Below are 14,986 nucleotides of genomic sequence, written 5' to 3' on the forward strand. Positions count from 1 at the left end.
TGTGTGTACATGTGTGCACGCTAATAGGCACATGGAAAGATACAAGAAGATACAAAGGAAATTTAATGGCAGTTATTCTGGAGGATAGTACCTAGGGGTCTTTAAGGGATAGTGGAGGAGAATTTTTCATTTTATATCCTTTGATAGTGTTTGAATTTTTTATCATATGCATGTTATTTCTGTAATTAAAAGATAAAATGTCATTTTTTGCTTTGGAAGAAATTACCTAGACAGGCCTGAATTAACTCATGCTTTTGCCATAATAGTCCATTGTCAACGTTATTTACTTGCTTCAACTAGACATTTTGCCAAAGAAATATAAGAATTAGGAAATTTATTCAGCTTTGGTGCTATTACTGTGGAGCACGTTTCAGAGTTCCTTAGGTTGGGGCCATGTTTTGTTCATCTTTGCATCTTTGCTTTACCACTCTGCCTTATATATAGGAGCTCCTCCACCAATGGTTTTTGAATGACTAGACTAATGGTAGTCAAATTTGAGATGATTTGGCTGGAAAGAAATGGTGGTTAATGGTAATTCTAGATCACCAAACATTTTGTTTTGTTTGTCTCATGTTTATATTTAACAAAAGTCTTTGTGACATTGGCAGTCGGTGGGCTATGGAAGCCACATGTAGCACCTATAAATGCTCTTGAATATGTGAACTGGAGAAGTCGATACCCTTTTAGTCTAACTTATTATTTGTTAGTTAAATATTATTAGTGATGTGGTTTTTTGTTTGTTTGTTCTTCATGCTGGGAAATTAAATCTGCCCTGAAATAAAATAAAAATAGCAATAATAATAGCAAACATACAGAACACTTAGCCTGTGCTAGGTTCTGTTACAGTGCTTTATACATATTAACTTCATTAATATTCATAAGAACCTTATTTTACAGATGGGAAAATTAGCTTACAATTTAGTAATACCCAGGTATACCTGCCCCCATTGCCCCACCACTACTACCACCACAAAAGTGTTTTCTATAAGAGCCTTGGTTCTGGTTCTACCAGTTACAACCTGTGAAAACTTCAGCCAATTAAGCTGTCTAGAGCTCCCCCAACCTTTTTTGGTAATAGTGGAGGTAGTAATACCTACTTCGCCTAGGTATTAGGAATATCAAATGAAGTTAACATTACAAATGCCTTTGTAAACTTTAAAGCACCATCCACATCTAATTTGCTTGTTATAAGATTTGATACCCAGCAATTATTATAAGGAGATGTCATATTTCTCTGGTAAAGAGCTGGCAGTGTGCAGAGGATGGGTATATTAAAATTAGACTGTTTTAAGAGAAGCTATTGTATGTGTAATAATATATGAAAAGGCTATTAAACTGAAAGTTTCCCCTGAGATATTAAATATCAGATTCCAAAGAGAAATATCAGACCAAGATACAGATTTCTGAAGTGTGTAGAAGAGTAACCTATAAGGAAGCTATAAAAGGATTAGAAGAGCAGAGTTGGAGGATTGGGAAGAAATCTCTCTGGAGAAAGCTGTTGCCTCCCCTGTCGTCCCCCTGGCACGTTTCCACACACAGGTGCCCACCAGAGGAAGGGAGTCTCGCTGCCAGAGAGAGCGAGGCTTTGATGTGTGACCTCTGAGGTCCGGGAGGCACACGTCTAGAAGCACATGGACAGGTATCTGACACATGCCTCGGAAGCTTTGGCTCTCCACCTGCTGGGAAGAGTTGCTCATGTTTTAGAAAGTGACTGCATGCTTCTGGGACAGAGTGGTCAGCAGTGGGTGAATCCCAAAAGTGGGTAGGAGTGAATGTTTGGGTACAAGATGCCCTCCGTCTTGTGAAGGAGGGTTGCTGCAGCGTGGGGTCAGCAGTGCTCCTAGAGCTTGTTAGGGCCAGGAATGAGTGATGCCAGCTGAGATAGTGGACTGCCATGGGAATTATCTTAGATCCTGACATGTAGAGCCACCTAGAGGAATGATGGGATCTAGCAGAAAGGAAGCTAAAGGTTTCCAGATTGCCATAGCATGTGAAGAGAGTAAGTGGAATAGTTCATTCACCCAGGTTAGTGGAACTGCAGCTGAGCAGGACTGCTTCGTGGGTGTGCATCCTACCTGTGCACCTGCATAGGCCTCCACACTGGGTTTAACGCTCTGCAACCGCCATCTTGAAATTAATCATTTTGTAACAAAGGACCCTGCATGTTTTTGTTTTTGTTTTTGTTTTTTGACATTGAGCCCCACAGATTTCATAGCTGGTCCTGCAATAAGAGACTATGCGTAAAGTTGAGAGTCTCTGATAAAGCTAGGAAAGTCTGGATGAGAAAAAGATCTTTAAATATCTGTCAGGCCTAAAGAGCATCATCTTATGATGGCATCAGTCAAACTTCTGATATTTCAGTTGGTTCCTGAAACTACAGTTAGTAAGAAAAGGTGGGAGTGTTGGGCGGAGGAACAAGCCATGTGCTGCTCCCTGTAAGCATACCCTAGCTGGGAGCTGAGGAGATGGGAGTGGGATGTAAATATTACCTTTGAAAGAAGATTGAAGTATTGAAAAGAGAACATTCTAGTTAAGACGGTGTTTGTGAATGGATGTCAGAGTCATGGGACCTACTGTAATTTACATCCTTATTATATGAGGAAAAGTCTCCCTTATATAATAAATTTTAAAAACATAATGGGAGACAAAAATATACTTATTTTTCTAATCACATTGTTTAGTATACCAGTTACATATAGAAACTGTTATATCATAATATGGGCTAAACTTACGGGATACTTTATATGAATTCTTGGAATTTAAAGAGTGCATTATAAAAGCAACCAGTGAGAGTTTTGTGTTGTTAGTTTTTAAAAATATATTAGGAGTAATTTTATTAGTATGGGCTTTGCCTTACATTCTTTTCCAGATGTACCCAAGGTGCCATTGCTCCCGTCTTTATGGAGGATGCCTCATTATCTCTGATCTCTGTTTTCATATTCATTATCCCTATGGCTTCCTCTTCCTTGATTACACAAATTACTCTTGCCTGTGCTGAACTCAGAGTTTATTGCTCTAACATTTAAAAAAATAATTTAGTGTTTGAAAGTGACTGTGTATTCACTCATTATATTGACTTTATTAAAATGTGTATTCTAGATACCTGTAATTATGAATTCTTGGTTACAATTTGAGGTTTTCAATGAAAGATTTTAAATACATTTTTTTCCTTATGTAATTCAGTAGAGTGTTCACCATTTTATTTGCAGTTACTGTTTCTTTGGAACTACTTATCTATATTCTTTCTGAGTCAGTACATACTATAACAAACTAAAGTTTGCAACCTAAGTAATGTATAGATATCTTAACATTTTCCCCATAAAGTGAAATTCTTAAAATGTTTTTCAGAATTGATGACTTTGATTTATCTCTGATCTGCTTTGCACCTTTTTTCCTATATTGGGATTTTATTAACATATTTCATTTCAGTCTTTCTTCTCTCCTTAGATAATTTTTGAAATGTGGAACTCATACACTACCAATTAAAGAATCACGTTAAATTGAGTTTTGTATATTTGGTAGACCAGAGGCTTAGTAATTGATAGATTTCATTCACCCATGTAATAGAATAGTGCATTTTCTTTTAGCAAATATTTTAGTGTTTTTAAAGTGATATCTCCTTTTTGAAACCTTCCTTAATCCCTGTCAGCCTTGTTTTGTAGTTGCATAAGGGCAGGAATCAGATTTTAATCATTTTGAAGAATTGTTATCCCTGTAGCATTTACATGGCAACTTAGACAAGTAGGCAGTCAACAAATAAGAGCTGATAACATTTTTTAAAGTAAACATGTCAGAACTTCCCTGGTGGCACAGTGGTTAAGAATCCACCTGCCAATGCAGGGGACATGGGTTCGATCCCTGGTCCAGAAAGATCCCACATGCTGCAGAGCAACTGAGCCTGTGAGCCACAACTACTGAGTCTGTGTGCCACAACTACTGAAGCCCGTGCGCCTTGAGCCTGTGCTCCGCAACAGGAGAAGCCACCGCAATGAGAAGCCCATGCACCGCAGCAAAGAGTAGCCCCTGCTCACTGCAAGTAGAGAAAACCCACATGCAGCAACGAAGACCCAGTGCGGCCAAAAATAAATAAATAAATTTATTTAAAAAATAAACGCGTCAAATGTTTAATGATTTAATATTTGTATTTTATTTTTATAGGCTAATATTTCCAGTGATCACTGGCCATCCTTGGTTCAAGAAGCTACAACTGAGGCCTTGAAACTTTGCTTTTGTCCGCTTGCTGTCCTTTTACAAGCTTTGTTACAATTCAAACGCAAAATGGGAGCAAGGTATGAAGAATCTTTGTTCATTTTTTTCTTCAAAGTGATTCTTCACTTTTAATCCTTCTACAAAACAAAGGTTTAAAAAAAAAACAAAAAAAACCACAAAGGTTTAGAATTAGTTTAACAAACTTTGATATTATTCATATATATGTTTCTACTTTGGAAAGGCTGGTTCTAGTAACCCAGTAAGGAAGAAAATAAAGTCTTACTTAAAAAAAGTGATTTGGTACCCAGATATAGAATATGAGAGATTTGCATGACAGCATTTTGAGTGAAGAAGGCCTTGGAATTTTTGCTCTTCACTGTTTTAGGATGAGCCAACAATGTAAATGTGGATTCTAGAAACAAACAAAACCCAAAAGGCTCAAGTTGAAGGCTAGATTGACATAAATTCCTGCAAGGCAATAAGCTATGAAAAACAGTAATAAATATTAAAAAGGCAGAGATATTATAAATAATGTGGTTTTTATATCTAGAAAATCTAGAAGCTTTACAGATTTAAATATAAAAATTTTAAGTTATAAAATTTAAATTTTAACAGTCTTTTTATTGGAAGCAGAGATGAGGTCAGAAATAAATTTGAAGAAAATTACTTAAAAGTCATATGGATGAAAAAACAGGCAAGAATATTTTTGAATTCTGAGAATATTTAGCTCTAATGGATATCACACATAATACAAAGCATAAGTGAAACAATGGTTTAGGAGCATATATTGCTGAAACAGAATAAGCATTGTAGACATAGAGCTTAACACATATAAATGTGTGGCAAAGGTCACATCAATACCACAAAATAGGAGTGAAGGAAGAGATAAGACCTATGACTAATTAGCAATTCCAGCATCATTTACTGATATTTATTTATTTTTGCCACTTCTTATATGACTAATTTCACCAAGAAATGTTTTAGGCTATAATGTGAACTTCCTAATGAACTCTTTCTGCCGCAGCTCAGTATACATGACTTAGAGAGCCTTAACCCCCGATTGCCTGTAATCTCTGTTAGCACCTCCCATAATTTTTATCACCACCCAAAATCAGCTCAAATAAACATACCGCCTAAGAAAAAGCAGTGTGCTTTACTATGTGATTCCTATGTAAAAGCATCTTCAGGGCATGTTCTTCTTTAGCTCCTACTTCAAACCAGTTGCTACCTACAAAATCTTCCTATTCAGCAGTTCTGAAGTTACCACAATTTGTGTTGTTTCTACCCATACAGAAGTGTTTAGAGCCATAGATGTTAGTAAATTTGGAAAGAAAAAATTAGAACACAACTGTAAATCAGCCTGTTATTACATAGGTTCATATATTGTACACGTTCTTAAAAATATATACTAAAAGCCTGATATTATACACTTAGCCTCTAGTGTAGATGTTAAATATTTCTTCTTGTTCCACTCTGTATTATCTTTGCATTATTTATTTTCTGTCTACCTTCAAGAGGGATTAGAAGTAGAGTAGTCAGAAGTGCTCATGAAATAGGGGTCATTTTCCCATTCTATTTGGAAAGAGCCTTAATTTACTTATTTGTAAAATGAGAATAATAGCAGCAGCCTACATTATAAGGTTGTGAATGTTAAATGTGACCATATGAGTAAAACACTTGGCATACTACGTAGCACATAATAAATACTTAGTAAATGTTAACCATTATTACTATCTTTTTCATTACAAGGATGAAAGAATTCATGAAGTAATCAGCACGTTGTCTGCAAAAGAATGAGAAAGATAATGTGTGTTTGAGGCTAGTATATGAAATATCTTATATTAATTTATATGCTTTGGACTGAAAGTAAATATCTTTTCCCCAGAGAGACACGGCGACTTTTAGAGAGAGTGGTGTATCAGCCTGGGTATCCCAAATCTATTGTTTCAACAGCACGTTGGTACCTTCTGAGACACTTACATGCCAAAAATGACTACGAGCTCATTGATGTAAGGCATTGATTGTATTAAAGTTATTAATCTTGGACCTTTGTTGGGTGAGGGCTAAGGGTTGCTTTCCTGTGCGTTGTAGGATGTCTAATAGCATCCCTAACCACTCTAACCACTAGATGCCAGTAGCATTGTCCTCCTTCCTCCACCCCACTTATAACAACTGAAAATGTCTTCTAGACATTGCCAAATAATATCTGAGGTGTAATCACCCCTGGTTGAGAACCACTGATTTAACCTGTAGGAAATATATTCTCCTGATGTGCTATGTAGCATAAGAAAAGATAGATGAAGGCTCTGGGTTCTGGTTGTAGTATTTCTTATGACCATTGCAGTGGAGGCAAATAGGTAGATAGGATAGGTTTAGAAGTAGCAGAAATTAATGGAATGTTCATATTATCTTTGGAAAGATTATTTTACTTCTTATTGTCTTTTCTGTAAAATTCATATGACAATTTCTACTCCACTTCTCGTGGGATGGGTCTGGTTTCTAAATATATAAACATGTACAGTTGACTCTTGAAGAATGCAGGTTTAAATAAATGGTGTGGGTCCCCTTACACTTGGATTTTTTTTTTTTGATAGTAAATACTACAGTACTACACGATCCTTGATTAGTTGAATCCATGGATACCAAGGAACTGCCTATTTGGGTGGCTGACTATAAGTTATATATGGATTTTTGAGCATGTAGAGGGTCTTCATCCCTAATCCGCATGTTGTTCAAGGGTCAAATGTATGTGTGTGTGTGTGTATTCTTTTTAAAAAGGTAGAGTCTGTATGACATGTACTGAGTTAAAATTCTTATAACTTCAGCCAAGAGTTTTAAAAACAATGAAAATTAATGAGAAGCCTTTTTTAAACACCCCCAGCCTTGGGCGATGGAGATAAGTGTCTCCCTCCAGAGCAAGGAATAGGCATGTTTACTGCCAATTATAAAAGATTCAAGTCTCCTAGGTGCCTAGGCTTAAATCTAAGGTTCCCCTTTTGTCAACCCACTGTGTATGTGGGAAACTATATGCATCCATCCATGTCACCCCTTTGAGACTTAGGAGGGGAACAGATGCAAATATGTTGATACTCATGTCGTTTGCTACACCATGAATGATAAAGACATTTGTCTCTGACCCAGGTGTCCCATCATGAAACTGTGACAGGCTAACTTGTTAGCTTGCAGATAGAGCAACATCTCGGATCCTTCACAGTGTTTGAAAATGAACAACCAAAAAATGTTTTAGTAATCAAATGATAAACTAAAATTAAAGCTTCTAGTTTGTGGAACTGATGAAACTTATGGAAAGGTTCTTAATAGAGCTTAGAACCCAAGCCTTGATCCTAAGCTGTGGTTTTAAAGGAGAGCAATGTCATTTGAACAATTCTATGCATAAAATGGTCTTTTGGGGTGAGGGTTTAAAGGTGACAGTATTGTAAACCAAAGCCTCCAAACAAAACCTTTAACTTTATGCAGTGCTGGCGGTGGTAACAATCAAAATGTTGACATCTGTACTGTTGAGCATTTGAGTAAATTGTGCTTATCTCTGATGTTAGCTTTGTTAGAACAGTTTATTTCAGCAAAAATGACAGAAAGTTTGCACATAGTCACTTTTGTGTAGTTTGATATTGCCTGCTGCCCTTTGGCTTACTTGACTTCTATGACTTTAAATGTAGGTATTGTTAATAAAGAAAATACTAACATTTCCTGTGTATAATTTCCCACAGGTGCTGGTAAACAATGCCAAAACTCATGGAGATACAAGAGCACTGGAACTGAATCAGAAATTGTCCTCACAATAACAATGCTTTATTTTATAGTAAGCAAGCAAAGAAAAAGCTATTAGAGAGAATGAAACAAAGAATCAAGACTTTTCCCCAAAGCAACATTTAAAAAACTATAGTTATAATCATCCATTCCTTTTTTAAATATAAAGATGTTTAAGTTCTTAAGCTAGGGGTATAATTTTCCATAAACTCTTAATATAACTTTAATTTGAAAAATATCTTTGATTTTGAGAAGTCTATAATGAAAGGAAAAACCATGGTTCCCTTAGTTGTTCATTAGTTATTTGTAAATCATTATTTTCTCTATCTTGCATGGTTCACCATTGGACTGTTTTTTGGTAATCCCTTACAATAAAGCCTTAATAGCCATTTGCTAAATAATATGCAAAAGGAGATTAGCACAATGCAGAATTGTATTTGTTAAACAACAAATTCAGAGATTTAATTCCTTCTGTGAATTCTAGAGTTCAGCAGACCAACTCATCTAAAATCCAGATAATCTTATAATCTGTTTTACTAGTGGTTCATCTTGGATTCTGTTGAAGAAGATGTTAGGTGAATCTTAGACTGCTAATGGATATGTTTATGTAATTCAGAACACTCAGGTGTAAGGTTGCATGTAAAACATTAATGAAAAATTTTGGAAAATAGTGCTGACAATATTTAACTGGTCATGCAGTTCCTTCAATCATGATGAAAAGATGAACTTCCTTAAATAAAAAAAAAGAAATGGCTGTTTTGTTTTCTTTATAGTATCGATATCAGGTATAATTTCAGAATTTCAGATTTTAAGACATGAAAGCACATTTTCCTATTTTATTTTAATTTACAAAATGCCCTTTATGGAGTGTTCTAATTTCATTCTTTTACACGTAGCTGTCCAGTTTTCCCAGCACCACTTATTGAAGAGGCTGTCTTTTCGCCATTGTATATTCTCGCCTTCTTTATCAAAGATAAGGTGACCATATGTGCATGGGTTTATCTCTGGGCTTTCTATCCTGTTCCATTGATCTATATTTCTGTTTTTGTGGCAGTACCATACTGTCTTGATTACTGTAGCTTTGTAGTATAGTCTGAAGTCAGGGAGCCTGATTCCTCCAGCTCCGTTTTTCTTTCTCAAGATTGCTTTGGCTATTGGGGGTCTTTTGTGTTTCCATACAAATTGTGAAATTTTTTGTTCTAGTTCTGTGGAAAATGCCATTGGCAATTTGATAGGGATTGCATTGAATCTGTAGATTGCTTTGGGTAGTAGAGTCATTTTCACAATGTTGATTCTTGCAATCCAAGAACATGGTATATCTCTCCATCTATTTGTATCACCTTTAATTTCTTTTCATCAGTGTCTTATAGTTTTCTGCATACAGGTCTTTTGTCTCCCTAGGTAGGTTTCTTCCTAGGTATTTTATTCTTTTTGTTGCAGGCCCAAGTTCCTCAACACAAGTTAACACAGCTCTTTGTGATCAGATACCCCACTCCCCTAAAGTCTGCAGTGTTCTCTTTCCTGCTGACCCCCCTCCCCTGGCCCCCACCTCAGCCATACACGCTTTAGGTTCTGACCGTGTTGAACTTCTTCAGCTCCTGGCATGGGCCCCATTCTTTTGGTCTCCAGGCCTTTGCTCAGGCTGCACCATCTGCCTGAGCCCCGACCTTTACCAATCAAGCCCCTTCCCCTGGGCTAACGTCTCTTTATACTTTGGAGGTCTCAATTTAGACACCCCTTCTTCTGGAAGAGCCCTGTGCCTGCTTGCCCATGTTCATGCTGAATGCCTCTCCCACGTGCTCCCATCACACCCTTTACTTGCCCAAGTATTTGCAAGTTTGATTGTCGGTCTTTTCCACTAGACTATAAGTTCCCTAAGGGCAGGGTCCATGATTATTTTGTTCTGTATTGTATCCCCAGTGCCTAGTACGTGAATGAATGAAAATATAAAAAGTAATATCTCAAAAAAGTTCAGAGGCCCCATTTATAAGGTAAAAGCATGTATATTATAGATCCAGTTTTTCCTTCTTGGTGTTTTTGGATGCTACTTGCTGATATTATTGGTGACACCATAGAAGTGAGATGATGTTTCGTGCGTTTCTGCAGAAAAGGGGAGAGCTGATCGTGTCCAGAGCACTCTGGGAATGCTATTTCTTTGACCTTGAGCCTTATTGCTGTCCTGGCTCACAGGTGGTGAGCACATCCACCTCACAATGGGGCCAAGAAGGAAGTTACCTGGGTAACATAAGGTGAGGGATTTGTCCTTCATCTTCAGTAGGAAAGCAAAATACTTTGAACATGCTCAGACAGTCTCCTGTATTTGTGGGGAGAGAAGTCTCACATTTCCCAGAGGATTAAGTATTGGTGTTTGATAAAGAATAAAGCACAATGTATATTGAGCTTCTCAAGGGGAATTGTTCATTTTTATCATCTTTTTGGATCTGTGGCAAAATAAATGTAAAAAGAGGGAAACCCAGTGCTCAGCTGGTCCTCCAAGCAGAGGTGAATTTACTGTGAAATGATGGCTCTTGAGTTCCAGGGTCCCTCACTTACATGAGCTTTACGTGTTGTAAAATTTGTATTTTAACTTCAGTAAGTCCATTGATTAAGACCACTCTTTCCACTCCCACTTCTGCTGATGTCAGTTGACCCTGGAGTGGCGGTGGACATCTTTGGATCCAACTAAAGGGAAGTTCAGTTGGGGATACATTTGGGTTAGAGGGTTATATAGATTAATATGTTGTTCACAGTCACTTCTGTCTGGAGTTAAGTTGTTGCTGTCCTGAGGTAGCAATGGCTTCCAGGAATATTCCTACATACTACTGTGCCCACTCATCAGGACAGGATATCAGCAACAAATTAAAACTGTATAGGCTTTAGGCTCTACAAAATGTGTCTCCACCTTCTCACTAGGCATAGTTCTCAGGCCATCTAGAGTCTGCAAACCTCTGAACACCCCAACTTGGGATCCCAAGCAAGAGAATTCTAGCAGAGGATCCTTTGAGCCCCTACTCGCTTGCATTACATTCAGTTCTACATGGTTTTACCCTGTCAACACCAATACGAAATAACCATTCTAGGAAAGCTTTTGCCTTGATCTTGCGCTATTATTTGAATTACGAGTTAGAGCATTTTTGCTTACAAGGAAAAGAAATGCATCAACATCTTTTTTTTTTCCTATCTATGGTATATCATCACAGCTTTTGTTGCTAAATGGGTAGAATAAAATGTGGGTCTGAGTGAGATGACTTGGCTCTTGATCTGTGTGAATTTCTAATTTAACCCTTCCTGCAACCACTTATTTGGTTTATTATAAAGAGTTACTCTTTGAGCCCTGTAGTATATTTGTTGTTGTGGTTGTTTTCTAAAACATTTTTACTGGAAACATATTGTGATAATATAAAAGCATTAATAATTGCTTAATGTAGAAAACAAAACTCTTCTTAATTCAGTCACTGCTAGTCTGTTGTAAAGTCTTACTTTTTTTTTTGCATACTGTAGTATGTGTATTTTAACTTATTTTAAAATATTTTTGACACAGGTGGGATCACATCCATTTAGCTTTGCAACTTGCTTTATTCTCTTAACAGCATATCTTGGATATCGTTCTGTGTACTTTTTAAGTGTTGGATAGCATTTTTTGTTGGTGATATCATTAATTTAGTCAATCAGTTCCTTTTAATTCAGTAGTTTTCAGTTTTTTTACTATAAGAAATGGTGTTATAATGAGCATCCTTGTTCATATATCTTTCCACATTTTGGAATTCTTTTCCCCCCTGCAATATATATTTCTAGCAGTAGAATTCCAGGGTCAAAGGTTATATACATTTTAAAATGTTAATAGATGTTTCCAAGTTGCCCTTTAAATTATTGTACCAATTTGTAGACTCTCCAATAATATAAGAGAGTACACATTTCTCTACAAAGTGCAAGACATGAATATTTTATTTTTCATGATTTTACTGCCCAATACCAGGCTCTCAATTTAACATTTATATCTACAAAAGTTAGATATATTTTAATTTTATGGGAAATTAATTAGCGTTTTTGAAGTGCTTCTGAGTTTAGCACCAAGATGAAATTATGTTGGATGTTTTTCATGGAAACTGTTGTATTCTTTTATATTGTTAACTCTTACTTGCTCGTACTTCTGATACATATTGAGTACAATGAATCAATATTTTAAATATGCATAAGTTAGACTTGCTATAAATATTGGGATTGTTAGAAAACTAAAACCTCTGGATCAGAAGTTGCAGTCTGACAGTTCATTTGACTGTATCTGCCCTACAGACATTCCCTCACAGTTTAAGAACTATTTTGCACTAGTTGCTAATGCTTATAAATGGTTTCATATAAAATCAGATTTCTGGTTTCTTTTGAAAACTAAAATTTTTGGCAATAATGGATTTTATGCATGTAAATAATGGACTGGAACTGCATAGTTGCTATTATTTTTAGACAGGTAAGTGGTCTCCAATTTTCCACAGTTTCCGCCATTCTTTAATATATTACACCAGGCCTGCTTCACTCGTTTATGTACAACATTCAGATTTGTGGGCAAATAAAAATATAAAATGCATGTATGGAAAGAAATTCCTTAATTTTTTCACTAATAAATTAATGAAGACATAATAAAGCTTCTTTGCTTTATTGGGTTTCCTGGTGCATTCATCTCCTTAAAAAGGTGGTAAGAAATAGAAGCAGTAAACATCCCAGAGATATTAGCTTTCTTCTTCCCAACTTTTGCCAACAAACGACTCCACTGGCTGGTGTAAAGGAAGATGACTGGAAAGTTTATACTTCCTGGAGTTCCACTATCTTACGCTGCAATTTCTTTAGGTCTTTCTGTACTTTATATTTCTCTAAATCCATCTTTGTTTTCTGGATTCGTTGGAGGGAGTTGAGTGAGTCATGAATCGATTTAAATCCTAGAAGAGGATATGAAAATAGGTATACTGAAACTAAACAATGCATTGGAACTTTTAAACGTTTTAACAAAAGTTGCTAATCAGCAGTCCTGCCATAATTGATCATTGTTTAATTCAAAGCATATTAAATTCCATTAAGACCAGTCTAAAAATGTACAATAATTTATTTCTTGTATGTCATGAAGATGCATTAGCAACAGTGTTTCAACTTATATCTGGCTTCATTGTGAAAATTCAATTCCTGTCCTTCCCCTCCATCCCAATATATTGCATAATGAAATAATTCTGTATTTCAAGAGAGGAATTTAAAATATCTTCTTTCTATACACTTTGACAAGAAATTTGGATGTTCTTTTTATTCTTGTTACCAAATTGAAGGTAAAGGCCACATGAGATTTTAAACCTGAAAGCAACCTGTTTGAAGGACCTAAGGAATGGTCCCTCGCTGGCTGCTGCCCTGCCCCTGGCGCCAGCACTTTGTATCTCTCTTATGCAAGTCTAGCCACTCATGACCACAGCCTACCAGACCTCAAGCTTCGTAGGGTACAGCCCATATCTTATTCACTGGAGGCTTTCACAGGGTCATTTCTCAACACATTTTTATTAAAGGCATAAAAGAGCAAACTATTAGTTGGGAGTCCTCATTTGCTAAACTCACAGTAAAACGCAGAAACATGTAGATTGCAAATTGATCTTCAGTTCATCCTGGGGTTGTACTAGAATGAGTAAATTCAACTTCTGGTAGCTAAGTAACAAGCAGGGCCCTGAAAGAATGGTTAAGTTAAGTTTGGGGCAGGATTCCTGGCCAGATAATTCATTCTTTTGATTTGGTGGTGGAAGTTGGTGGGGAAGGGTGGCGAGGGTCTGATTTCTAGGCAGGAAATATTCCTTATATGCTTGGAACATCTGGCAGATTGAGACCATATCTTTCTAAGACACCTCCAAGGCATCTCCATACAGGACCATTTCCATGAATTTTTCTGAGATCTAGAGGACAGAGAATGAGTTGGGGCTGTCTCTCGTAAAGGAACCTTCTGATTCGTGGTAATTCTCTCAGAATTGTGGCCCGGGGCACATGGTTGCTGCATAGCACTTGTCCCCCCCACCCTCTCCAACCCCCGTCCTTCCCTTTGACAAATTAGATGAGCCTTTCAAATTAATCCTCTTTGATGTTAGCTCAGCTTGACACTGCTGCCATTAGCCTCTTAAGAAGAAAAGCAGTCATTATACTGGACTTTGTTCATTCATCTCTCTTTCTTACTTCTAAAGGTCAGGTCTCCAGTTTGACAACTATCCAGGCTCATTACCTGCAGTTCAATGAGGGACATTTGATTTAGGCTCCTAGTTTCATGATATACCCACAAATCAGGTCTTGATGATCTCCAAGGACTTTCCAAATCTAACAGTTTTATGATTCTATGATCTTGGTTAAAAAAAAATCTCACAGCAATGGCAAGCCTGTGACACTGCCAAGTGTGAATAAGAAAGGGAATCTACATATTCACCCACCTTCTGGTGGTATGCTGACATTCTATGGGATATTTAGGAAAGCTGGATTAAATACAAAGGATGTCACTTCGCTAATGACAAGATTGCTCCCTGGCCATTAGCTCAAAGTAGAAAACCCTGAGGGACTGGATAGGAAAGGACTGACGTTCTTTACTTAATCAAAGGTATCTGCTCACCTGATTGATATTCATTCTGCATTTTCTCTAATTCACCCCAGATGTGCTTTTCCAGTTGGTTCATCTTTTTGGACAGTTCATTTTCTATATGCTTTACTTTGTTTAGATCTGCTTCCTGTTTCTGCCTGTTAATGAAATTCTCTAATTTGCTTGAAAGCTTCAGTAATTTTTCTTCCATTTTTTTTTCAGACATATCCTACAAAAGATATCATGTGATAAAGCTTCAGAACACCTTTGTGGATTTGACTTTCAGCTTAGAGAATGCTTTTTAACAAGTTTGGATTTCTGTGCTAAACATGAGAATTCAAACCAAGTTCCCTTGTATCTAAAGCTATTCACAAGCGGAAGTTTGGCCTTTGTTTGGCCTTGTTAGTTTCTGGAATTCTACATGCT

General features: G+C 36.8%; 2 protein-coding genes across 7 annotated transcripts in view; one reads left to right on the forward strand and one right to left on the reverse strand.

Annotated features, from left to right (window-relative positions):
- The window catches only part of SKIC3 (SKI3 subunit of superkiller complex), an 85,685-nt gene extending 76,958 nt beyond the window's left edge, over window positions 1–8,727 (forward strand). For 5 of the 6 annotated variants that reach the window (XM_027100594.1, XM_027100591.1, XM_027100593.1 and 2 more), the window contains 3 exons: window positions 4,159–4,289; window positions 6,095–6,218; window positions 7,938–8,727. In XM_027100594.1, coding sequence (XP_026956395.1) covers window positions 4,159–4,289; window positions 6,095–6,218; window positions 7,938–8,012 — 330 coding nt within the window. In that variant the 3' untranslated portion in view covers window positions 8,013–8,727. Of the gene's footprint in view, window positions 1–4,158; window positions 4,290–5,966; window positions 6,017–6,094; window positions 6,219–7,937 lie in introns of those variants that run through there. The other variant, XM_027100596.1, reaches the window with a different exon arrangement.
- A 3,887-nt stretch (window positions 8,728–12,614) lies between these two features.
- The window catches only part of FAM81B (family with sequence similarity 81 member B), a 49,852-nt gene continuing 47,480 nt past the window's right edge, over window positions 12,615–14,986 (reverse strand). The window contains 2 exon segments of the mRNA XM_027101251.1: window positions 12,615–12,908; window positions 14,594–14,789. Of these exon segments, the coding sequence (XP_026957052.1) occupies window positions 12,775–12,908; window positions 14,594–14,789 (330 nt within the window). The 3' untranslated portion in view covers window positions 12,615–12,774.

This window comes from Aethalodelphis obliquidens, unplaced genomic scaffold (assembly GCF_003676395.1).
Source record: "Aethalodelphis obliquidens isolate GAN/ISIS:26980383/991018 unplaced genomic scaffold, ASM367639v1 scaffold4, whole genome shotgun sequence".
NCBI classification, from domain to species: Eukaryota; Metazoa; Chordata; class Mammalia; order Artiodactyla; family Delphinidae; genus Aethalodelphis; species Aethalodelphis obliquidens.